The sequence below is a fragment of the Macaca fascicularis genome, chromosome 7 (assembly GCF_037993035.2).
Source record: "Macaca fascicularis isolate 582-1 chromosome 7, T2T-MFA8v1.1".
Lineage (NCBI taxonomy): Eukaryota > Metazoa > Chordata > Mammalia > Primates > Cercopithecidae > Macaca > Macaca fascicularis.
This window is the reverse complement of record NC_088381.1, coordinates 85,656,643-85,683,740: the sequence shown is the minus strand read 5'-3', so window position 1 is coordinate 85,683,740 and position 27,098 is coordinate 85,656,643. Positions and strand designations below refer to the sequence as shown.

At 39.2% G+C, this 27,098-nt stretch overlaps 2 protein-coding genes across 13 annotated transcripts in view; one reads left to right on the top strand and one right to left on the bottom strand.

The window, feature by feature from the left end:
- Positions 1–26,240, bottom strand: part of ASB7 (ankyrin repeat and SOCS box containing 7) — a 49,501-nt gene extending 23,261 nt beyond the window's left edge. The window contains exons 1-4 of the mRNA XM_005560609.4: positions 25,800–26,240; positions 25,519–25,617; positions 18,986–19,107; positions 16,427–16,688 (exon numbers count right to left, since the gene is read on the bottom strand). Of these exons, the coding sequence (XP_005560666.1) occupies positions 16,427–16,637 (211 nt within the window). The 5' untranslated portion in view covers positions 16,638–16,688; positions 18,986–19,107; positions 25,519–25,617; positions 25,800–26,240. The remainder of the gene's footprint in view (positions 1–16,426; positions 16,689–18,985; positions 19,108–25,518; positions 25,618–25,799) is intronic.
- A 73-nt stretch (positions 26,241–26,313) lies between these two features.
- The window catches only part of LINS1 (lines homolog 1), a 30,919-nt gene continuing 30,134 nt past the window's right edge, over positions 26,314–27,098 (top strand). For 11 of the 12 annotated variants that reach the window (XR_012415488.1, XR_012415490.1, XR_001492333.4 and 8 more), the window contains exon 1: positions 26,662–26,729. Coding sequence is in view for 1 of the 12 variants with exons in the window: in XM_073996847.1 (XP_073852948.1) it covers positions 26,335–26,729 (395 nt within the window). In the remaining 11 variants the exon portion in view is untranslated. Of the gene's footprint in view, positions 26,730–27,098 lie in introns of all 12 variants that reach the window. The other variant, XM_073996847.1, reaches the window with a different exon arrangement.

Here is a 27,098-nt window from a genome sequence, read left to right as displayed (position 1 = left end):
ACACACACACATACACACACACAACACACACAGCCTCCACAGGTGAGTAAAAACTCATGTATTATTTAATAAATGTTATTTAGGTCTAGAACATATTATGATAAATGGTTCTCTTAGAAAAATCTAAGAGGCAGAAAACTGTATGTAAAATAACACTGTGGAGAGTACTTCAGTGAAGCAGTTGCTAACAAAACCTATACCAAATACGATTTTTTTAGGTAAGCCATATCATGTAGATTTCTAAAAATATTTATTGTAAAGTGACAGTACACAATGGTAGTATTAGTTGTATCTCTTTAGAGGAAATAAGAGCATCATATCTACCTTGGTCTTAAATGAAAGAAAAATATACAGTACCTGTTTACTATATGACTTAAATAAATAGGGCAAGAACATTTTAACACAGCATTTTGCTGCCATCTGCTGGTAAGGCATGAGCATGAGCTACTAATGTTTATGTTGGGCAGATACTGCTGAGCCCTCAAGTCACTCAAGCCTGTTTCAGGTGCATCGCTCACCAAAAGTTTGAAATCAGGCGTGAAATCTACAAGATGCTCTCCCATTCAAATGAAACAAAAAATCTTGCCAAAGGTCATTTCTAATCTATACCTGGCCAGTCAACTGCTTGCAGACATTCCCTCTTAATCTGCAAGTGAAATTTAAGAATACCTTCTTTCACTTCTCCCACCTTTCAGCCACCAGCGGTGCTTTTAAAGGAGCCAGCCAACATCCTTATTTGCATCCTATACTCGTTCTATTTGACGGTAAAATTAAAATTATGTTACAAAACACTGCACTTGCATCTTTGGTTTCCATTTCAGGTCTCTTTTAGGTTCTATGTACGTTTTGATGCTACACTGAGCTAAGGAAAAACAGAGATTAACACACACAACAATGACCTGCTTAGTCTCTGTTAAAACCAAATGGGAGATTAGAAAGCAAATGAAAATGCAAACAAAATGTAATTTAAAGATTATTAGCCCATGAAATAAGGTAAGAAAAATATGTCATTTGTAATAGCAACAAAAACTACAAAACACCTAGACAGAAATTCAGTTAAGAAATGTATAAGACATGTGAAAAGAAAACATTAATTCAACTCATGTCATCTGTATTCATTCAAATGTCCCTTTATCAAAAAAAGAAAAGCCTCCCCTAAACATTTCATCTAAAACAGCAACCCCACCAAACTAATTACTTTGTCCCCTTATCGAACATTTTCTCCCCAGGTAGAACTTATTTTAAAAAAGCTGTAGCAAAATCTCAACGGGTTCATTTAAATTTACTGGGAAAAAAAATGTAATGTATATAAACAGAAGCAAAGAAACATTCCCTATGAATATGAGGGGATTTTTTTTTTCTAACAGCTTTATTGAGGTAAAATGCATTCACTTTAAGTGTACAGACTGATTAGCTCTGATAATTGTATACAGGTATATAACCCACCACCCTATTTAAAATATAGAACATTCCATCATCTCAAAAAGTTCCTTCATCTCTCTTTAGCCCTTCCCAGTCTCTGGGTCCCATGCAAACTACTGGTCAACAAAAAGTTTTCTCTTTTCTGGAAATTCATATTAATAGAATCATATGTAGACTTTTGTGTTTGACTTACTTCACTTTGCATTATGTTTCCGAAATATTTCCACGTTGTATTAACAGTTCATTCTTTTGCATTGCTGGATAGTACCGTATACTATAGATATATAGTTTTTCTAATCCATTTATGAGAAGATGGACATTTGAGTTATTGCCAATTTGAGGCTATTTGAATAATGCTATCATGAATTAATACATGAGAGAGAAGGAGAGAGGGACAGTGTGTTTTCATTTCACTTGGGTTTAATATCTATGAGAGACTTGCTGGGTCATATGTTAAATGCACATTAAACTTTTATAAGTGGCTTTTTAAATGGCTATACCATTTTACATTCTCACCAGCAATGGATGAGTTCAAATTGTTCTACATCTTGGTATCATTAGTAATTTTAATTTCACTCATTCTAGACAGGTAAAATCGTGACTTTTCCATTTCCCAAATAACCAGCTATACTGAACTTATTCATATACTTTGTTTTGTGAATTGTCTGTTCACATCCTTTATCCACTTTTATTGGTTGCCTCCTCATTAATGAGTTGTACAAATTCTATGTATATTCTGGATACAAGCCTTTTGTCAGATGTGTTTTGTAAATATTTTCTCCTAGTTTGTTGCTTGCTTTTTCATTTTCTGTATTATGTTTTGAAGAGCAATACTCTTGATTTTGATGAAGCCCATTGTTTATTTTACAGTTTGTGGTTTTGTATCTTATTTTAAAAATATTTGCCCAAATGCAATGTCACAAAGATTTTCTTTTTTCTTCTAGGAACTTTGCACTTTTAACTCTCACATTTAGATCAATGGCCCATAATTAATTTTTGTGTGTGGTATACCGTAAGTTCGAGGTTGAGTACTTTCCACAAAGATACCTACTTGTTCTAGCACAATTTGTTAAAACGACTCTTTTCTTAATGATTTACCCTAGTGTCACTGCTGAAAATCAATTTACCATAAAAGTGCAGGTCTATTTCTGAACTGTTTTGTTCCATTGGTCTAAAAGTCTCTCCATACACCAAACCTACACTGTCTTGACTACTGTAGCTTACAGTAAGTTTTAATAGCAGGTAGCTTAAGTTCTCTAGCCTTCTTTAAAATTATTAATATTCGGGATAATACATTTTAGAATCAGCTTGTCAATTCTTCAAACAAGTCTGCTGGAATTTTGATTAGAACTCCACTGACTCTAAGGACAGCAACCTCTCTAAAATGATCTAAACAATATTGATTCTTCCAAACCATAAACATGGGATAATTCTCTATTTAGGTCTTAATTCTCTTAAGCAATGTTTTATAGCTTATATACATCATGCATACATTTTGTTAAATTCTTAAATATTTTAAACTTTGTTGCTATTATAATGAGCTAAAATTCCATTTTCCAAATGATGACTGTTGATAGAAATAAAGCTGATTTTTGTACACTGACTTGTGTATTCTATAATCTACCCAAAATCACTTTTAGTTCTAGTACACATTTGTAGGTTTCTTTTTTTTTTGGAGACAGAGTCTTGCTCTGCCACCCAGGCTGGAGTGCAGTGGCACGATCTCAGCTCACTGCAAGCTCCACCTCCAGGTTCACACCATACTCCTGCCTCAGCCTCTCCAGTAGCTGGGGCTCCAGGCGCCTGCCACTACGCCCGGTTTTTGTTGTTGTTGTTGTTGTTGTTGTTTGTAGTTTTTGTAGAGACAGGGTTTCACCGTGTTAGCCAGGATGGTCTCGATCTCCTGACATCTTGATCCGCCCGCCTCGGCCTCCCAAAGTGCTGTGATTACAGATGTGAGCTACCGTGCCTGGCCTGTAGTTTTCTTGCCAGTGTCTACATGCACAATTATTTTCTCTGCAAATAAAGACAGTTTGACTTCTTTCTTTCCAATTCATGACCCTTGATTACTGCTCTGCTCTCATTCCACTGGTTAGAACCTACAGTAAAGTGCTGAATAAAGTGGCAAAAGCAGAGACCCTTCCCTTGGTTCCTGATCTTAAAAGGAAAGAAATCAGTAGTTCACCACCCGGGAAGCTGTAGCTTTTCATTGCTTTGGAAATCACCTTCTGCTTCTGGTTTCCTGTCTTTCTCATGAAGGTATTTAAGACTGTCCCATTTTCTGAATCTACTGAAATGACTGTTTGGTATTTATGTTTTACTCTAATGTGACAAATTACTTAGCCTATTGATTTTCAGATGTCAAACAAATATTGCATTCCTGGAATAAATACTACTGGGGCATAATATCCTTTTTTTTATACACCAATAGACTGAATTTGCCAATATTTTGTTAAGAATTTTTGTATCTGTTGTCATGAAAAATACTGTCCTATAGTTTTCTTCCAAGGTCTTTGTTTGGTCTGTATCACGGCTACACAAGCCTCATACAACAAGCTTGGAAGTGTTCCCTCCTCTGTCAAAAATATTGTGTAGAATTCTTATATATGTCCTTTAATATTTGAAATAATTCAATGAGAAGCCAGGTGGGCCTAAAGTATTCTCAGTGAAAAGTTTCAGTGATTAGCTAGATTTCTTAAATTGATATAAGGCTATTAATCTATTTTTTCCTTGGGTCAGTTTTAGCAATGTGCATCAGGAAATCTGTCCATTTTTCCTAATGGCACACAGGTGCCCATTATACTCCTTATTATCTTTTTGATGTCTAGAGGATCTGTAGAAACATACCCCTTTCCATTCTTTTTAAATTTTTTTTATTGGTAATATTTTACATGTTTATTGGGTATATGGGAATGTTTATTACATGAACAGAATGTGTAATGATCAAGTCAGGGTATTTGTATTATTCATCATCACCTTGAGCATTTATCATTTCTATGAGCTGGGAACATTTCAAGTCTTCTCTTGCAGCTACTCTGAGATACATAATACATTGTTGCTAACTATAATCACCCTATTCTGCTACTAAAAGTCAGAGCTTATTTCTTCTAACAAATGGCACCCATTAACCAACCTGTCTTCATCTCCTCCTACCACCAACATACCCTTCCCAGCCTCTTGTTATCTATCATTCTATTCTTTACTCCCGAGAGGCCAACTTTTTTAGCTTCCACATGAGTGAGAACGTAATGTGCTTATTTCACCTCGCATAATGACCTCCAGTCATCTATGTGGCTGCAAATGATCTCATTTTTTTATGGCCCAATTTTATTCTATTGTGTGTATATATACCACGATGGACACTTAGGTTGATTCCAAATCTTTGCTATTGTGAATAGTGCTGTAATAAACACACAAGTGCAGGTATTCCTTTGACATACTGATTTCTTTTCCTTTGGATACTCAGTAGTGGGACTGCTGGATTATATATATTTCTATTTTTAGCTTCTTTGAGAAATGTCCAGTTTTCCACAGTGGATGTACTAATTTACAGTCCCACCAACATCATATTAAGAGTTTTATTTTCTCTGCCTCTTCGCTGGCATCTGGTATTTTTTGTCTTTTTAATAGTAGCCATTATAACTGGGATAAGATATCTCATTGTGGTTTTGATTTGCATTTCCCTAATGATTAATGATGTTGAGCAATTTTTCACATACCTGCTGGACACGTGCATGCCTTCTTTCAAGAAATGTCTATTTGTGTCCTTTGCTAACTTTTGTTTTTTTGAGATGGAATTTCGCTCTCGTCACCCAGGCCGGAGTGCAGTGGCGCCATCTCGGCTCACTGCAAACTCTGCCTCCCGGGTTCAAGTGATTCTCCTGCCTCAGCCTCCCGAGTGGCTGGGATTACAGGCACCCACCACCACATAGGCCCAGCTGGTTTTCATAGTTTTAGTAGAGATGGGGTTTCACCATGTTGGCCAGGCTGGTCTTGAACTCCTGGCCTCAGGTGACCCACCCGCCTCAGCCTCCCAAAGTGCTGGGATTACAGGTGTGGGCCACCACGCCTGACTTGCCCACTTTTTAATCGGATTATTTGTTGTTTTTACTGTTGAGTTCCTTGTATATTCTGGATATTACAATTTCCCTTGTCAGATGAATAGTTTGCAAATATTTTCTCCCATTCAACAGGTTGTCTCTTCATTCTATCAATTGTTCCTTTTGCTGTATAGAGGTTTTTCAGTTTCTAAAATATAGTCCCGTTTGCCTATATTTTAGGTGTCTGTGTTTCTGAGGTCTTAGCCATAAAATCTCTGCCTAAACCAATGTCCTGAAGCATTTTCCCTGTTTTCTTCCAGTAGATTTGTGGTTCCAGGTCTTATGCTTATGTTTTTCATCCATTTTGTGTTGTTTTGCATATGGTGAGAGACAGGAGTCTGGTTTTATTCTTCTGCATATGGATATCCAGTTTTCCCAGCAACATTTACCTGAAGAGGGTGTCCTTTCCCCAATGTACGTTCTTGTTATCTTTGTCGAAAATCAGTTTGCTATAAATACACAGATTTCTGGATTCTCTGTTCCATTGGTCTGTGTTTTTAGGTCAATACCATGCTGTTTTGGTTACTAGAGCCTTGTAGTATATTCTGAAGTCAGGTAGTGTGATGTCTCCAGCTTTGTCCCTTTTGCTCAGGATTGCTTCAGCTATTCAGGCTCTTTTTTGGTTCCTTATTAATTTTAGGATTGTTGTTTCTAATTTCACAAAAATTGATGTTGGTATTTTGATAGAAATTGCCTCGAACCTACACATTGCCTTGGACAGAAGAGTCATTTTAACAAAATTAATTCTTCCAATCCATGAGCATGGGATGTCTTTCCATTTGTTTGTGTCCTCTTCAATTTGTTTCATCAGTGCTTTGTACTTTTCCTTGTAGAGATCTCTCATCTTCTTGGTTAAATTTATGCCTAGGTTTTTTTTTTGTTTTTGTTTTTTTGTTTTTTTTGTAGCTATTATGAGTGAGAATACCTTCATGATTTCTTTTTTTGCCTGTTTCATTACTGGTATACAGAAATGCTACTGACTTTTGTATGTTGATTTTGTATCCTACAACTTTACTGATTTATCAGATCTAAGAGTTTTTTAGGTAAAGTCTTTAGGGTTTTCTAGACATAGATCGTATCAGCAGCAAAGAGGGACAATTTGACTTCCTCTTTTCCAATTTGAATGCCTTTTATTCCTTTCTCTTGCTTGACTGCTCTGGCTAGGATTTCCAGTATTACAGGAAATCTTTCTTCCACTCTTGATATTGGTTATGTATCTTTTCTCTTGTTCCCCCCCCCCCCACCATTCTAGACAAAGATTCATCAATAAAATTGATCTTTTCAAAGAATCCTTTTTTGTTTTTCAGTTCCATCTATCTTCTCTGTCATTTACCCATTTTCAATTCCACTGATTTCAATTATTCTCTTTATTACTTCATTCCTGTTTTTACTTTGGGATTAACTGGATTCTAGAAGTATACAGAAACTGTTTCAATATAGCTCCTTTCTTTGTGCAATTACTGTCATATATTTCATCTTTATATGTTATAAGCCCAACAACAATTTAATTTCATAATTATTGTCTATTTTCGTTTAAAAGATGAAATGATGACAAAAATATACTGTCTGTGGCAAAACTCCTCAAAGGTAAGAGAACAGCATTTCCTAAAAACTACTGTCAACATTGATGATAGACTTTCAGCTTTTCTTCTACACATTTTTAAAAAGTTATACGTAGCTGTAACCATACTCTAATTACTTAATTGCTTCTCTATATGCGTTGAGAATGCCTACATTTGAAAAATTATATACAATGAAAGATAGGCTTTTTTCAATACATCATGACATTTAGTAAGGTGAAACTTTTATATAGAAAATATTTCCTGCTTTTAAGACTGATTCCTCTGGCCACGTTAAAAGAATTGTATTTAATCTAATTATTAACTAAACTTAATTTAAATGAATAGAGTTAATATAAATTCTATACTGGCAAGAGAAGCTACTGTTTTTAAGACTTCAATACATACTACTAAACTGCTTTCCAAATGTACTCTTGTAAATTCCCATCAATGTGCCAGTTTCACCACATTTGGAATTATCATTTGCAAAATCTTTCATTTTTGAAAAGCTAAAAGTATTTTTCACCATTCTTCTGTGGATTTGATTACCCCCTTATCTCTCACTTTTTTCCCTGTGTTTCACCAAAAGGATTTTACCTATTTTATCGAGAGGTTTTCTCAGGTTCCTCTGGGGATCTGCTCTATAGACTTAACTTCTAGATCTTTAGCCAACTTCCCTCAGGCCAATTTGTATAAACACTGAATCTGAAGATGAATAAATGCACTAAGACATTGTCTCTTCAACATTATTTTCTTGAAACGTCCAGCATGGTCTTGGAGTTTTTAGAAGACTCAAAATTGGGAAATGAAGACAATCAGGAGTTTGTTACAATTTCCACCGTTAAAATAGAGACTCTTCCATTATGATTCTAACAGTACACTAACCTGGTCAGAAAGACTACCAGGATTTGTACAGATGTGCTATTATATGCATCCCATTTGTTTTTAAAAACTCAAATAATTTTGGACCATTGTAAAACCCTAAGTTTTCATCATTTTGAAGCAGGATGCTTGAAAGTAAAGCAGGAATATATCACTTATATGCACAGGCCAATGTTCCACTGTCAGTCCTTCATATCCATGTGTTCCCTAGCACAGCATCAACAAACCACAGATGAAAAATAATTTGATTAAAAAATTAGAAATAACAATACAACAATAAAAATACATTTTTAAAAAACAATACAGTATAATAACTACTTACACAGCATTTACAGTGTGTTAGGTATTATAAGTAGTTTAAAGATGATTTTAAAGTATACAGGAAGATACGTGTAGGTTATATGCAAATACTATGCCATTTTCTCCCAGGGACTCGAGTATCTGTGGTTTTGTTACACTGAGGGGGTAGTTCTGGAACCAATCCCCTGTAGACACCAAAGGACAACTGTGCTCTCCAATATGGCAGCCACTTGTCACACATAACATTTAAAACATGGCTAGTGTGTCTGAGGAACTGAACTTTTTAATTAACTTGGCTGAAATTTAAATAACCACACCTGCTATGGACAGCACAGGCTTAGATTAAACTAGAAAGACAGCCACACTGTGTTTTCCTTTTGGAATATAGGTAGTGTCAGTTACCCAACTCAAACTCGCTCATGTTCTCAACAAAACTGGATTTCTCCAGAAGCGCCAGCAAGTGTGGCTTCACGTGGTCGCTCCCCACCAGGCTGTCTGTGGTCACAATGCTTTCCCCAAACTATGGTCACAGACAATCTCTTTCTCTGATTTTGGCTGGCTCTGTGTGATCACTGGTCGATGGTTTCACCAGGCAGGTATCTGAATTTAACACGAGTAAAATGTGACCCATCAATATATTTGAGTAATTTCTAGTTGGGTGAGCGACTGGTATTAGATACCTATGTCCCATTTAATAAACTGCATCTGGCTAGCTTCACTCCTGTTCCTTTGCTAATCTTTATTTCAATTAACAACAATCTTCCTAATCCTCAGGCCAAAACCTCAGTCATTCTTGATTTATTTCACTCTCACCTCACATCCCAGCTAATTTTCTTGCCTTAGGGCTTACGCCCTTCTGATATGTCCACATACTACAACCAGATAGATTACTAAACCACGAATCTGTTCTCCCATTCCTCTGTCAAATGTTTTGACACCTCACCAATGTCCCTACAATTACTAGATATGCTCCAATCCTACTGAACATTTTTCAGCTCCTAAAACCAAAAGTGTTCCTTCTTTCCTTCAACCTGTCACATGTAGTGTACCCTGAGTTGGAATAATTCCACACCTCCATCATTCCAGTCTCCATCCTTGCCTCACCTTTCCAGATTTCCACTCCAACCCTGCTTTATCTAGGAAGCCTTCCTTGCACTCATCCACCCACCCCAGCAGACAGCGAGGACCTTATTACACATGGCACTTAAATTCACTCTTTTGGAACTGCCTTGTTTTCTTAGGGGCAATACAGAATTATAGGTAAGACAATGGTTTGAATGCCAGCTCCACTGCTTATGAAGTAATGACTTTGGGTGAATTACTTACTCTTCTGCAGCTTAGAATTTTTAATGTAAAAACTGATAATACTTACTATCCTAAAAGAGCTGTGAGGAATTTGGCATATACTAAACCCTCAATAAATGTTGGGTATAACTCTATCCCCCAGCAGATGATGAAGTACCAGAAGGAGAGCCCCATATTTGCTCATTTCTGCATCTTGGGGCCCAGCCCTGGGCCTGGCATCTATTAGGCGCTCAATTAATATTTGCTGAATACATAGTTTATAAGGGATCAACTGGCCACCTTGTCTATCTACATATATGAATTCTTGTTCTTTCTTTCTGTCTCTACACACACACACACACACACAGCAGGGTGAGAAGGTGAGGGAGAGTGAAAAGTCAAGTCTTGTTTCTTATGAGCTTTTCCACTCACTCTGTTCCCTATTGAGATCTTTGACTTCCTTTTGGTTTACTATGCACCACAAAATAAGCTACTAACAGGAAGAGCCAATCTGACTGGAGTTCACAAAGTTTTAAAGAAATCATTGTTTTGAGGCCAGGTGCGGTAGCTCATGCCTGTAATTCCAGCACTTTGGGGGGCTGAGGTGGGTGGATCACCTGGGATCAGGAGTTCGGGACTAGCCTAGCCAACATGACGAAACCCCATCTCTACTAAAAAAAAAAAAAAAAAAAAAAAAAATTAGCCGGGTGTGGTGGCACACACCCGTAGTCCCACCTACTCGGAAGGCTAAGGCAGGAGAATCGCTTGAACTTGGGAGGTGGAGGTTGCCGTGAGCCAAGATCACGCCACTGCACTCCAGCCTGGGTGACAGACCGAGACTCCATCTCAAAAGGAAAGGAAAAGGAAAGGGAAAGGGAAAGGGAAAGGGAAAGGGAAAAGGAAAGGGAAAGGGAAAGGGAAAGGGAAAGGAAAGATAAACTACCTTGTTTTGCAAGTAACAGGTATGGCTGAGGCAGGAGGACAGCTTGAGCCCAGGAGGTAGAGGCTGCGGTGAGCTATGATTATGCCACTGCACTCCTGGGTGTGCCACTGCACAGCCTGGGTGACACAGGGAGACCCTGTGGGAGGTGAGGGATGTATGATGTATTCAAGCGACTTCCTAATCCCACCAAAAGGCAGCCCATTTCCAATCTTTTTTGATAAAAGCAAAGATTAGTCTTGTCTCTGTAAAACTGAGGAACAATTACTTTAGATAATTGGTGTTAGTTTTCGCTCTCTTTCTTGATGGAAGCAAAACAGATACGGGTTCTACCCTCAAGAAGCTTTAGACTAATCAAAGATAGACATTAAATAAAGATCTATAAAACAATTCATTGTGCTCATGACAGCTGTAATAATAAAAAGTACAGGGAACAATAATATCATATAACAGAAGGATAACATTACACAGGGAACAATAGTATCACATAGCAGGGATATATACAAGGATTCTAGGTGACCTGGTCTGGCTGGTAAGAGAAGGTTTCCCTGAGAAAAGGATCAGTGAGAGCTGAGAGAGAAGCAGGCAGAGCAACGTGATGGGGCAGGGGTGGGGAGTGAGTAGAAGAGTGATCCAAGAGGGTCCCAGGCCAAAACCTTTGCACTCAGCGACTCTGCAAGAACGCAGAGGGGCTGTGGCTCAAAGCTGCAGCTGGAAAGGTAAGAGGAGCCAGGCATTGCAGGACCATGTGGATCACATTATAAACTTTCAATATCATCGTAAGAGAAATGGGAAACCAATTATGGATTTTTTTTTTTTTTTGAGACGGAGTCTCGCTCGGTCGCCCAGGCTGGAGTGCAGTGGCTGGATCTCAGCTCACTGCAAGCTCCACCTCCCAGGTTTACGCCATTCTCCGGTCTCAGCCTCCCGACTAGCTGGGACTACAGGCGCCCGCCACCTCGCCCGGCTAGTTTTTTGTATTTTTTAGTAGAGACGGGGTTTCACCGTGTTAGCCAGGATGGTCCCGATCTCCTGACCTCGTGATCCACCCGTCTCGGCCTCCCAAAGTGCTGGGACTACAGGCTTGAGCCACCGCGCCCGGCCCAATTATGGATTTTTAAAAGGAAATATTTTTATTTCCATTTTAACAGGTCACATTATTTGGAGACAGGTTGGGAGGGGGCAAGACTGGAAGCAGGGATGGAAGAGACCACTGTAACAGTCCTGGTGAGGAATGTTTCCTGGCCCAAGAATGGGGCAGCATCTCCAGGGAAAGAAAGTGAAAAGATCTGACAACTTTTTAGGAGGCAGAATCTATAAGACTTAGCCATCAGTCATACTGGAGGTAAAGAAAAGGTACCAAGGATGGTTTCTAGATTCCTGGCATGGCAATCAGAGGCTGTGGTGTCATTTGCTAGAATGAACACCGTAGTGAGAATACGAACACAGCTTGTGCTGTGCTGATGACATCTATGAGCCATGGGAGTGCAGAGGTTAAACACACTTGGCTACACTGGTCTAGAGGTCACAAGCCAGGACTAGACTAAATACAGAGCACACCTAAGCACCACAAGTGGTCATAAGCAAGTGGGGCAGTAGATGTTTTCTTCTACTAATTTTTCTAAGTTGGTTCATAATACACTAGGTGAAACACTCTCTGAAACTCTTATTCTACTAGGGAAAGGGTATCAGGTAGGAGGTGCTATATAAAAACAAATATAGGGCTTATCCAAAATATTTGTTGTTTTAAATAAAAACTCAGAAATGGAACCACACATATATGAAACTCTTATATCTGACCTAGCAGTGCACGATAATGAAGAAAGAAGGCATGATTTAGGCTATCTTCATGGGAAAAAAGTGAAACTTTACCAGGCTACCTCATATACACCAAATCCAATTCTGAACAGATAAAAAACCTAAATGTCATAAAACATTTTAGAAGAAAATAAAGGCAAATAATGACCCTGCAGTATATTTCCTAAACAAGACACAAAGGGCACAAACTATAAGGCTAAAGAAAACCATAATTCACCTACATTAAAAAGTAGACTTTTGCCCAACAACAGAAACAAGAATGTGAAAAACAAACTACAAAAAGAGAGAAAATATTGCAACATGTTAACAAAGGAGAATATATAAACAATCCCAACAAATCAATAAGACAAAAAGCCCAGTCTTTCAATGTTTGTTACTCATGTCATTTTTTCAAAGAAAAAAAAAAAAAAAGAGAGAGAGAGGCAGGCATATCACACCAGGAAGGAGAAAACCATCTGGTAGTACATCACTACAAAGGCAGGTAAACAGGTACTATCCTGCCCTGTCAGTAAGGACATAAAATGATGACAATCTCTTTGGAGGACAACTTGCCAATATCCATAAAAAATGTTTTGACTTGGCAAATGCACTTCTAGCACTTAGTCAAGAAATAAACTCTCACATAATGTAAGATGATCAGTCAAGGACATTCTCTGTAATGTTTCTAGTAGCAGAAAAATGAAAACGTAAAATGTCCAACAATAGAAAGTAAGTGTAAATAAATTACACATCTATACGATGGAATCTGAGACAGAGTCCTATGCAGATAAGGAACTATCACTAAATTAACTGTCATGTGAAAAAACCAAGAGGTGGAACAGAACGTTTAAAAAAGGGAGCTGGCTACAAGGTAGAAAATGGAAAAATATTTCTGCCTACATGCATAGACTATCTCTGGATGGTACAAAAGAAACCAGTGAAAGAGATGGCCTTTAGGAAGAAGAGTAAGGGACTGGGGCTAAAAGTTAGAGATTTGCCCCTCATTGATCAGTCTATAGCAGCTTTAATTTGCTTTTTAACCATGTATGTATGCACTACCTTTTAAAAAACAAAATCTCCTGCTGTGAACATTTCAGCCATTCTCAAAAAATAAAAGAGAATAAACAAATGATAGTATATCCATACTTATCAATACTATATTCAGCAGCTGAAAAGAAGAGTGAATCAATATGTATTAATAGAACCCATAGAAGGTTTCTTTGGGGATAATGAAAATGTCTTAAAATTGACTGTGGTGATGAATATCCAACTCTATGAATATGCCAAAAGCCATTAACTGTACACTTTAAATGAGTGAATTCTATAGCATTTGAATTATATCTCAATAAAGCTATTAAAATATATATAGATATACAGTCATATACTGCTTAACAACAGGGATACATTCTGAGGACTAGGTTGTTAGGTGATTTCGCTCTTGTGTGAACATCATAAAATGCACTTACACAAACCTAGATGGCACAGCGTACTACACACCCAGGTTATATCATATAGCCTACCATTCCTAGGCCACAAGCCTGTACAGCATGTTACTGTACTGAATACTGTAGGCAACTGTAATACAATGGCATTTGTGTACCTAACCATAGAAAACGTACAGTAAAACATGGTATTATAATTTTATGGGACCACCATTGTAAATGGGGTCCATGATTGAGCAAAATGTCCTTATGCTGCATGTAACCAGATACATACACATATATAGAGAGAAAGATTCAGAAACTTAGCCCAAGCTGGTCAACCTGCAGCCCAGGACAGCTTTGAATGCAGCCTAACACAAATTCATAAACTTTCTTGAAACATTATGATAATTTTTCGCTTTTTTTTTTTAAGCTTATCAGCTATTGTTAGTGTTAGTACATTTTATTCGTGGCTCAAGACAATTCTTCTTCCAATGTGGCCCAGGGAAGTCAAAAGATTGGACACCCCTGCTACAGCCTCTAAGCCCCTCACTGGTTTTTTTCTTTTTTTCACCCCACATTGGTTTTGATAAAGTTTTATTGGAACACTGCCACACCCATTAATTTACATACTATCTGTGGCTGCCTCCATGCTATGACAGCAGAGCTGGGTAGTTACAAAAGCCAGTATGGCATACAAAGTCTAACATGTTTACTATCTGGCCTTTTACAGAACAAGTTTGCAGACCCCTGTTATTAAAAAGTCTTTAAGTCAGTTGTATAAAAAACAACAGTTGTAGAATTACACAGTCAGTATATTATTGATGTTCAAAAACCACGCACAACATAATACCATAGAATTTTTCTTTTTTTTTTTTTTTTTTGAGACAGAGTTTCACAGTTTTGCCCAGACAGGAGTGCAATGGCATGATCTCGGCTCACTGCAACCTCCACCCACCAGGTTCAAGCGATTCTCCTGCCTCAGTCTCCTGAGTAACTGGGATCACAGGCGCCCGCCACCATGCCCACCTGAATTTTTATTTTTAGTAGAGATGGGGTTTCGCCACCTTGGCCAGGCGGGTCTCGAACTCCTGACCTCAGGCGATCCACTCACCTTGGCCTCCCAAAGTGCTAGGATTACAGGCGTGAGCTACCGTGCCTGGCCATATGACTGAATTTCTATGAGTTCATGTAATAGTGTTAGGAAATACTCTAGAAGGGTAAGCACTAAACCAAATGTATACCCAGTTACATCCACACAGAGGCAGACGGACAAGGATTAGGGTTAGTCAAAGGGGACTTTGGCTTTATTTGTAATTTAACTGAAGATTTGCTTTGTTTGAAAGAGACAATATTCATGTATTACTTGAATAACAGAATATTTTTTATTAACTTTTTTTTAAAGTGAGGCTGGCAGAAGTGAAAAGCAACAGGACTAGGTGGAATAAACATTGTGAGCCCTGATCTTGGTCTTAATGTCATGAAACCCTGCATAAAATTTTAACCGTTCTGACTTTACACCCACCTTTTACTTTTTACATATCTTTTTCCTGGCATTCCACTTCTATTTCCCTTTCATCAACTTCAGAACTGAGGTTTTTGTGTTATAAGGTGAAATTACATGGAAGACAAGCTACAAAGTAGGCACAGGCCAGAGAATTTCTGGGTTCTGACAATGGTCAACTATTTCAGGCATATAGTTCCCATTTCAAGGCCCCTGGGCCATACGGCTACTCCTAGTCTCAGTGTTAGCACGCCTTGCAATCAGTCCATCCTGTTAGCCTTTGTATTCATATTATTCACATGACCCTCATAAGAATTCTAGAACTTCCAACATTTTTCTGCACCTCAAAATGCAAGTAAGTTTGGCTAGTTTTGTAACAAAGTGCACCTTAGCAAGGAAACTAAATCACTTCTAATGAGCAATTAAAGCCCTAGAATGGCACGTATGTAATTTGAGTCCCCAACCAAGCTGCTTTCAACCATAATTTACAGAGATAATATGGGTATACATGATCAAATATATATAAAATCCATCTCTAGGAAAATAAAGTAGGTTGAAATTCAACTGGAGAAAGTAGTTTTGGACAATTATTGGTTTAAAAACCATGGGAATGGACAGTTTTTTGAAGCAAAAACATTAATATGTCAAATATAGTTTCCAATTGCATATATTTATACAAAATTAGATCTCAGATAACCAATCTTCTTACAGTATACCTACAAACTATGTACAGTTTCTGGAAAAAACAAGTGCTCTAAAATAACAAAGGAAAGCATCTAAAAGAAAAAGATAAGGATTTAAACATCATTAGGCCATGATGTTTAAAGGACTGGTGCTCGGTCTATATGCTTGAGCAATAATCAACAGGGGAAACTTGTGTAATTCTCTAATTATGAGTATACCACAGCCACTTCTGCTTCTGAAACAAAAGCAACTGGACAACCTGAAGAAAGGTTGCTTAGCTGAAATAACCTGGGCAAACCTGGCTGTACAGAAACTACAGTTTCAGCGAAAATAATCCATTCATAAAACTGATCTTTTAAACAATCTGGTTTTAAACAAAAAGGCACACTTATAGCAAATCTTCACAAAGGAGAGAGAATAAAATGTTGAGTATTAACAGAAAAGAAGCATTAAAAATTACACATAGACACATTTTAAACAAAAATAATTTATGCTTCTCCTTGGGGAAAAAGATTTGCTTCTACAAAACTCACCTCCGTGTTCTAGAAAAACCCGAACACATCTTTCCTTTCCTCTTGCTGCAGAGAAATGAAGCAGAGTCCAGCCATTAGCATCTCGGCCATTTGGAGAATAGCCTTGTTCTAACATCTTTCGCACTGTGTGGACATCTCCAGCAGCCACCGCAGCCTGAATCTGCAACTCTTCCTGGAGTTCAGGGTTCCTTCGACAATGATGGTGTAACATCCTAGCTGAGTCCACTTTTTACAAAGGATTCATTAGGTCACGGGGAACAGCCTTTAAGAAGAGAAGGTAGAAAATGTAAAATTTAGAATAGCTGGTTCCTGATACTGTGTCCATTAAATATTATAGAACATTCCATTTGCTAAATCAGTAAACCTTACTAATGACAGTGCATACTACTAGCCGGGTGTGGTGGTGCACACCTATAGTCCCAGCAACTCAGGAAGCTGAGGTGGGAGGATTACCTGAACCCAGGAGATCAAAGCTGCAGTGAGCCATGACAGCACCACTGCACTCCAGTCTGGACCACAGAGCAAGACCCCATCTCAAAAAAAAAAAAAAAACCCACAAAAAAACAAACTAGCAAGATGATACAATATATTTTAAAACCTTAAGAATCTAAACAATCAGGCCAGGCACAGTGGCTCACTCCTATAATCCTAGCACTCTAGGAGGCCAAGGCAGGCGGCTCACTTGAGGCCAGGAGTTCGAGACCAGCCTGGCCAACATGGTGAAACCCCGTCTCTACCAAAAACACAAAAATTAGCTGGGTGTGGTGGCACATGCCTGTAATCCCAGCTATTTGAGTGGCTGAGGCACAAGAATTGCTTGAACCCGGCAGGTGGAGGTTTCAGTGAGCTGAGATTGTACCACTGCATTCCAGCCTGGGCAACAGAGTGAAATTCTATCACAAAAAAACAAAACAAAAAAAGAATCTAAACAATCTGGTGATTAACCACATGATAAAATTACTGAAAGGAAAAGTAGTACAGTGAATTCTCATACTCTCTAATAGTTCAGAAAAGAGGACTGTACTAAAACCGAATATAGAATGAAATATCTGGCCAGGCACAGTGGCTCACGTCTGTAATCCCAGCACCTTGGGAGGCCAAGGCAGAAGGGATCACTTGAACCCAGGAGTTCGAGACCAACCTGGACAACACAGTGAGACCCTGTTTCTACAAAAAAAATACAAAATAAAAAAATTAGCCAGGCATAGTAGTGTGCACCTGTAGTCCCAGCTACTCGGGTAGAAGCAAGAGGATCACTTGAGCCTGGATCGAAGCTGCAGTGAGCTGTGATTGTGCCACTGCACTCCAGCCTGGGATACAGAGCAAGACCCTGCCTCAAAAATTAAAGAAAGTAAAATGAGACCTCCTTTATGGAAACAGGAACAGTCCAAAGTGAAATGGTAAAAAGTTGCATCTTACGCGTGTATACAAAAACATTTTTAGTGTGTTTTTAAGTTTTTAACTACATACAGCAAACTAAACTAACAAGCTTCTGGAAAGCAACTCCAGGTGTGCTAACTGGAAGGAATAGATTAGACTCATCTCTTAACTAGCAGCCTCTGTTTCTAAAAATTTTTTCAAGTGTGATAAAGCCCTTTAAAGACATTTCTGTTCTCATATGTAGGTTAGACATCTCAGGATAATCTTGCTACCAACAATCATTTATCTTGCAAAACTTATTATAGACTGTATAAAGGTAAACTTAGGGCTAACTTAAGTTAAATCGTTACAACTTAAGAATACAAATATCCTATGTTGTTTTATACATAGGAAATGGTGTCATTACCTACTCATAAGTATCATGACTAAGTGCTCAACTTTAAAAATATCAAGCTACTTCTACAAATAGCTATTTCCTCAGAGAAGATTGCCTCCTTTTTTTTTTTTTTTTTTTTTTTGAGACAGAGTCTTGCTCTGTCCCCCAGCTGGAGTGCAGTGGTGCAATCTCGGCTCATTGCAAGCTCCGCCTCCCAGGTTCAAGCCATTCTCCTGCCTCAGCCTCCCAAGTAGCTGGGACTACAGGTGCCCGCCATCACACCCGGCTAATTTTTTTGTATTTTTAGTAGAGACGGGTTTTCACCATGTTAGCCAGGATGGTCTTGATCTCCTGACCTCGTGATGTGCACTCCCAAAGTGCTGGGATTACAGGCTTGAGCCACCGCGCCCCACCACAAGATTGTCTCTTATTTCTTCTCTCAATTCCTTCACAAAAATTGTCCCTTCTCAGAAATTTTAAAACGAGAATCCTTTCAGAATAGGTTTTTGCTTATTCTCAGTTATAACAGAAAATGCTGAAGACCATCTGAAGGAACTAATGGAAACTTACTATGCTCACAATCATCCTTAACAGATTTTCTTTTTAATGAAGTGATTATGTTGGCACTTAAAATGAGGTCTACCACACAAGAAAAAGACTGAAACAATATGAAAACAAACCTGGGTTTTCTTTAGTGAGTGGTGTATTTAGTACACATTAACCGATTTAAGAGAGAAGTAAAAAAGTTAAATGAGTTTTCCCCCAGAACAACACAGATGATCAATGACCCTGAGTCAACTCACCTTATGGAAGAGTGTCCCTTCTCCTGATGTATGGATTGCCTAATAACCATTGTGCACATACAGCATCGTGGGGAGGGGCTTCAAAATATGTCCAGCTTGCAGAGCAAAAAAGCCTTCTTGACCTAAAAACAAATAAAAATAACAATCATAGGAAAATTCCTTAAAATAATAATCATAGCTGTCTGCACAGTCTATCTTTTGATGAATTTAAACTTCAGGGCTTTACAATAAATCTGTAGAGCAGAGAAAGAACTCAGATCAACTCTTACAGAAAATAACAAGATTATTATTTCTGTAAGAAAATAATCTTGTTATTTTCTGTAAGAAATAATTTAGTTTCAGGATTTTTCCCCCAAAATGCAGCTATTTGAAAAAGAGCAAATAAAAAAAATAATAAATCACATATTTGGAATTTAGATGCAAACATAGATTCTTCATTTTCCTCTACTGAGAATATAGTTTCAGACTTGCTTTATCTGAATTACTTTTTAACTGACACCATTAGTCACCTGCACTTTCTAAACAGGACTTAAATGAGAATATGTGTGCATTAAATATAGTAGGTGGCCTGGGTTAAAATAAAATCTGTGACAACTAAAAGGAGACTGTGTCTTTAAATGCTTTTTCTTCACATGCCCTAAAGGCATCAAGTCAATCACTTTGAAATTGTTATTCCTCTATGCATACACCAAACTAGATAAAACATTAACAACAGCCTTGCCAGGTTCCCCATGCGAATTCCGAATAAACTCTCTCTACAACTAAAAGAAAAGGGATCATTCTTCTTGTCAATTAAATTTCAGCTCTGTTAATTCCATCAAGGTTAAAGACAAAGTGACTTCCACACAAAACTCAAGGAATTACGTATTGGGAGAACTACTACCCCATCCCCCGATGGTGGGTGAGCATCACTTAAACCTTCAGACAAGAAAAGGTCAGACCACTTAGCAACCTGGCATGTGGCAGTTGTATGTCCTGCCAGCTGCACACCAGAATTTTCAACCAATCCAAATTGGTATATCCACTTCTCTCTTTTCCTCTATTCTCATCTACTTTTCCTTGTCAAACTTCTTCAAGGAAGGTAAAGAGTTTGCCAACTTGCTCTTGGAAATAAGATTTGTTTTAAAATTCTATTATTATTTCTAAATAAATGAGGCAGACAGGATCAGAACAAATCCTACGAAACAAGCTGTGAAACATGCAAAAAGATCCTTATACAAATGGCTGATTCCAAGACTGGAACATCGCACAGTGCCAGAAAGCAAGGAGGTGCTCAAAGAAAGACACCACGATGGGGGAAGTCAAAGGGACACAGGAGCCAACTGAAAGATCCCTCAATAGCCAAAAAGGGAACAACTGGAGCAATACTTAAAATAGTACCAAATGACAAAGTACAAAGCAGATACCAAGAGTTCACACTGATACAAATAACTGATTGGATAAATAAAGAGGGGGAGAAACACATCTGTTGTTCAGAATTCCAAATAATTTGTATAGATAGTCCCTCCTCAAGGTGGTGACAAACATATATGTTAATACAAGACGTTAATATGAGAAACTGAGTGTCGAGCATCTAGGAACTCTGTACTGCCTTTGTAATTTTTCTGTAAATCCAAAGCTTTCCTATAATAAATTTTATTTTAAAATGCAAATCAACATCTCCAATGATGAGCCTCACACATTGCCACAAATGAATATGCTACCACTTTTCACATGAGCTACGTCTACATTTCAAGAGTGAACATTACTGGACTTCTCACTTCTAAGTGTGTCCTCAGCACCCCTTGCTTCCCATAAGAAGTTAAAATGACCCAATATAGCTTCAAGCCTGTAAGAATTCCTGTGGTTGTTGCTGGCTTCCAACTACCCATCTCCACATCCACGGAGGCAGCTGGAGGTGACAGGGAAGAGGGCATGAGAGCTGAGCAGAATAGGAAATGGTGTTAATTTATTAATAATATCAAGAGAAGGCCTGGTGGTAGAAGATGAAGTGGCGAAACTATTTCTCCCCACAAGAAAGATGCACAGGCGGTAGCAACTTGTGATAATTCCATACGAGCTCCTTCAGTCAAACAAACAAATATCTACGGAATGCTTCACAAGTACTTGGCACAGTGATAGGGTCTGGCCACAGGTAGCACCTCCAGGTGGTATTACAATAGAGTTCTGCATACTTAAAATGAATTTTTAAAAATCCCAGACATTCTAAGATTATTTTTCTCTTTTCTGAAAATACCAAGTGCTATAAACAATAACCACAGGTTTAAACCAAAAAAGTACTCCCTGCATGTACTAGTGCATCAGTGTTTACCAGAAAAAAACATACACACAAGTCATGCACACATGATCCCTGTCAGTGCACTGCTTTGAATTGTGACAGACAATAATTTATTATAAAAGACCCCCAAATAGTCAAAAGCATGAACAAGTAATTTCCTCTTGGTATTACTTTATGAGAGCTGCGCCTGACAGAGTAGGGCTAGTCACATGTGTATAAATGAAGACAAGACCATGGAGCTGAAAAGCAAACACAATATCCAGTGGGAAAGATGTCTATTAAAAAACGACAGAGGAAGTCCAGAGATGAGAATAGAAGAAAGTCTATTTTCCCTCAGGGAGTTTACTAAAAAACGGATAGCTCACGGAAGTCACCTATAAAATAAAAAACGAATATAGCAAAGGAAGTAATTTTCTGGTTTTTTTTTTTTTTTTTTTTTTTTGAGACGGAGGCTCGCTCTATCGCCAGGCTGGAGTGCAGTGGTATGATCCTGGCTCACTGCAACCTCTGCCTTCAGGGTTCAAGCGATTCTCCTGTCTCAGCCTCCCGAGTAGCTGGGACTACAGGTGCGAGCCACCACGCCCGGCTAATTCTTGTGTTTTTAGTAGAGATGGGGTTTCACCATGTTGGCCAGGATGATCTCAATCTCTTGACCTCCTGATCCACCGCCTTAGCCTCCCAAAGTGCTGGGATTACAGGTGTGAGCCATTGTGCCCAGCCAGGAGGTAATTTTCTAAGTTATGTATGTTCAGTTAAGCTTTTGTGGACTCAGGAGCTACTGATACTCTGAGGGTATGATCTTTAGAAATTCTATTCTAGGCTTCAATCAGAAGGAAAAAAAAAGCATACAAACAAGGAAGACTTTCTTTTCCACTCGGGGTCAAAATAAAACAATCTAGGCTCCAAGCTTTAGTACTACTGACCATATTAAAAACTACTAATTTAGAAATTCAAATACATTACCATCTAATTTCCACATAGATGTCAAGTGTAGTTCATTTAAACCCAAAACTTCTTGCTTCACACAGTTAAAAGTCTATACTGATAGAACAGAGTGAAGAATAAAATAAACATAAAACAAAATATGCTTAAGACCTGTCCAAAGTTACAAAACCTTCACCAAATTTGACCATATTTCCCAAATTTCCTTCAGCATAAATGATTAGACATTAATGACTTTTTGCATATTATTATCATTAAAAGTCCACAGTTTTGATTAAGTGATGTAAACTGAACTGTGCTTTCCAATGTCACATAAACTTAGAAACAAGATATTGGCTTGCTGCTCAAAGAAAGAAATAAGCATTTCTTTGCAAAGTAAACAAAAATACACGCTGCTAAGAAAATAAATGCAATCAGCAACTCCAATGACACTGGGTCTGAGGAAAAAAAAAATCCTTCAATGGTTCACATTCACAAGATCTAAGAGGGAAGACGGATGTGAAAACACTACACGGCCCTACCAAAATGGAGAACATGGCTGAGACGCCTGTTCACAAGCTCTGCTGATAGGATCAGGAGCCTGGAACCCAAAATAAAGTAGAAGTGTTATTTCAGTAACACTCAACAAAATATAGCATAGTGGTTATGTTCCAAAACAAATAAAGGCATTAGTATTTCCTCCAAATTACTGGGCCTCCATATAACATAAGGGTTTATTACCATGCACAACTTATCCATGACTCACATAAATTCCAGCAGAGAAACCAGTAACTTTCATGAAGTGTGGATGAAGCAACAGAAGAAATTTTAGAATTCACTTATCCAGACCCAACTCAAAGCTTAAATCACAAGTATTATAACAATGAGGTCCTGTCAATATTATCCTATTAACCCAGGTCTGCCAACACCATCTTTGCAGCCTGTGTCAGTTCCTAGAAAGTTTGCAAGAAAGCAGACAATCATCCTACATACGAAGTGCATTCAGTTGATTATGAAATGGAAGGCTGCAAGTCAGGTAACAGATATGCCAATATAAATGATATCTGGCTTTAGACCTTTTAGGGATGAGGTGTATCTCTGTGTCACCAAAGCTAAACATGAACGAATTAAAGAAATATTGTATGCGTCACAGTATTAAATAATTGTAAATGACATCACTTTATGTGTAAAGAATGTAAGTACTGGCCACAGTATACTAAAGATGCATCGTTGTATATCTTCAATTAAAATCAATTATTCGCACTACATGATTATAAATCTATATTTGGTGACCAAATAAATTGGACTTTTTTAAAGCCACATGATTGGCAATAGAATTAATACAAAGCTAACTGCCAGGTTAAAAAATGTAAGCTACCTAACTAGCCATGTTGGTAAATAAATACCCAAATTAAATATTCTAAATGTCTGGTATAATCTAGACAAAACTCTCTCAATCATTCTGATATTAGAAACATGACAGATGTTGACAATTTATATATATTCCCTAATCTTAGAAAAACCATTAAAAGATGAGATGATCCAATACTATTTAAGCAATGAGAATGAACTGGCTGAGAGTCAGAGTAAAGCCCTCTCCTCTCTTACCTTATATACTGGAATAGCCACAGACTCCCTCCCTTACCATCTCAGGTGAAACTACTTCTTAGAAATGAAAGCATCCTAGAGTTAAATCTAAAGCTGAAAAAATATTTAACTGAGAGGCTTGAATACAAAACACAGTACTTCATTTTGATCTTTAAAACATGCTTCAAATATTTTAGCATTTTTTAAAAGTTCTGAAGTAATCATTAGGCCATCTCCCTGGCAACTTCCATACTTACATAATAAAAATTAGCCTTTAAAGATTTCTGCTTAGCTTTTACTGAAATGACATAGTCAAGTACTCCTGATTCCCCACATATACATACAAAAGCTGCCCTAAGTATTCATCAGGGAACAGTCATTGGTAGATACTGATTCTAAATCCTATTCCCTAGAATCTCTTCTTTTAGCATGCAGTTCCATGTCTCAAGAATATGTATACCGCAGATCCCCTTAAAAACGTCTTTAGCTATGTCTTGAGAATTAACAGAATCAGTAAAGATGCTAATTTCTTTTTGTGGAAGGCAGAAAGTCCAGTGGAACATAGGAAATCAAAAATATTAACTTCTGCTATTTTAAGTACTTCCTTGTAACAAAAATTCCCTAAACAATCTGGGATATTAAAATAACTCAGATTAACAAGTCACTTTATACTTTTGCTACTGGACGTTAGAAAAGTCATTCATTTGGCTAATTTTGGAATTAAACCTTGTATAATTTTCATGCTTATATCCCCTTTTTAGGAATTACACTAATGTCCTAAGTTTACTTTCAGTGCATATTCAGAAGCAACAACAAAATATGGCAGAAGAAATGTGATCACATGAATTGGATGCCTAAATTTCAATCTAGCAAACTCTATGTAAAGGTTTTAGAAAGAGAAATCTTTTTTATAGAGTGCTAAAATTAAGACCCAGATATGTAAACACACCAAAAGGTTCCTTTGTTTTTAAAATCCTGAGTCAAATGATTAATAAGATATTGTGTAAATTTTTAAAAGCTCTTCTAGAAAATCTGAGGTGTAACAAACATTGTTTGTATCTTTATAAGTTTCAAAGCCCATCCACATTTGTCACACACAAACACACAGAAAGCCCAAAGAGTTAATTACGCCTAAGTGCTTCAGGGTAATAATGTTGCCTTCATACCATTCACACTCTTAAGGTACACAGGTTGGCTTTCTAGTAGGAAATAAAATCAAATTATTTTCTGAAACTCATAAATCTCAGGCCAATAATTTACCTTTCTCTACCAAATCGATGTCAGTTCGATAACTCAAAAGATTTTTCTGATGCTGGTAGAAGAAAGGTGATAGGAAAGAATAAGGGGGAAAACAGTAAATTGTGGTTTAATTAAAAACGAAAGTGGTTCAGAATTAACAAGCAATTAACAAGGAATTGAGGAATTCCTATGAGAGTAAGGAAGGGAGGGTAGCTACAAAAAGGTCTCAAAGCCTCAGAGCAGAGTAAATGGCACAGTGTACCAAAAGATAATGAAAAACACAGAAACACACTGTACAGAGAGAAAGTGGGAAAATACGTTCCTGAGTAGAGAAGTTATAAAATGTTAAGGATCAGGCACGGGTAATGTTTTTATTTTTCCTGGGAAACTGGGGGTGGGGGGGCTAGAAAAGGTTGCATTCCCAGGCAACCACCCTGAAAATAAACCACTGCTTAATGAGGTAGGGGCCAGGAATAAACAGTGGGGGAGGGGAGGGCTGGCTCATTACCTTTATAGACGATGCTGGTCAGAGGCACTGTGCCTTCTGCTTCTCTGATAGGTGGGCAGACCCGTTCCTGCTTTCGCGTCCTCTTCAGCCAGCTCAAACCTAGAAAAACAGAAACCAGTGAGTGGTGTAGTGCCTCAGGGGTGAGGAGGAGGGGGCTCTGAAGAAGGGGGAACTCAGGAAAGGGGCTGGAGAGTGGCAAGAGCAGGCAAGAAAAAGCAGAGATTTTCCTCCCTCCTTCCTCAGCCAGCCCTCTTCCCTTCGGGAGAGGTAAAGGACTTTACCTGTCTCCTCAGCTGCTGCTTCTCTTCCTCCTTTCAGCCTCCTCTACACTCACCAACTTCTCCATAGAAGAAATACCCCAGGCAGGGCCGGACCCTGGCGTTCCTGAACCTCCTCGGTGCCTCACGGCCCCAGCCCGGCGAGCATCCGAACAGACGAGCAGGCAGGAGGTGGCGATCCCGGCCGCCGGGCAGCCTTGGGGCAGGGGTGCAGGGAGGCAGGGAGGAAGTCCCGGCTCGGGTGGGGGGGCAGTCCCGGTCCAGGGCTCGGAGCAGGGGGCTGCCGCGCTCCGGGCCGGAGGCTTCCAGCTACGGAAGGACCCAGGAGGTCTCGGGACGGCGAGGTCCCAGGTCATACGGGGCCCGAAGTGCCAGTCGTGGGGTCTCCGGACAGGGGGCTTTCGAGATGCACTTTGCACTGGGCCACCCCCGCCCCCTCCCTCCAGCACTTTGGGGTCACTGGGATGGGACCAAGCCTTCAGCAACCAATCAGCGGCCGCAGTGGAGCCTGAGCCTGGAGCCGTAAACCAGGTCCGGGATGGGTGGGGGTGGGGGGAGTGGGGGCGACTTGGTTGGTTGCTTGCTTCCTTCTCTCCTCCTTACCCCCAGCAGCCCCCACCCTCTGCCTGCCGTAAAGTTGCCTCTGCATTCGCGACAGTTAAGGGAGGCGTGCCGAACGAAGCAGAGATTCGTCTCCGATTGGTCTCACTCACTTCCCCCTACAGCTTCCCCGTGGTGGCTTCCGAGGCTCCGCCCCTGGCGGAGGGACTCAAAGCCGTTGCTAAGAGACACTATACGCCGAACGCGGGCTCTGCGCATGCGGCGGGAGGGGCCAGCTTGTACTTTCTGTGAACTACGGTGGCCCAGAGGGAGCATTTGTGTTCCCTCGAATGGCGGTGTGAAGAGTGTTCGCCTGAGCCAGATCCCAAGCAGGTAACCGGGAGCGGCCGCTGAGCTGGCAGCAGGGGAGGCACGAGTGCGGCCAAATGAGGGACTGGTTCAGGGCTTAAGGCTGGGAGGGCGGCAGGCTCCAGGAAGCAAACAAAGGGGTGCCCTGTCTCTCCGCCCCTGTTCAACGCTTCTCAGACGCAAGTACCCGGTCTTGGCGCGGCTGTTGGTCCCTGAGACCCCGGTAGCTTCCAGGCTGCCAATGCCTCCCCTAGAGTGGGAGAAGGGCCTGTCTTTGGGATGGCGATGCCGGGCCAAGGACTTTCCTGAAAGGATAGCAACGTTGGCGGGTTCCTGTGAATGAATGGAGAGGGGGCGTGGAGAAAATGCGAGATAAACTGATCAAGGCATGTT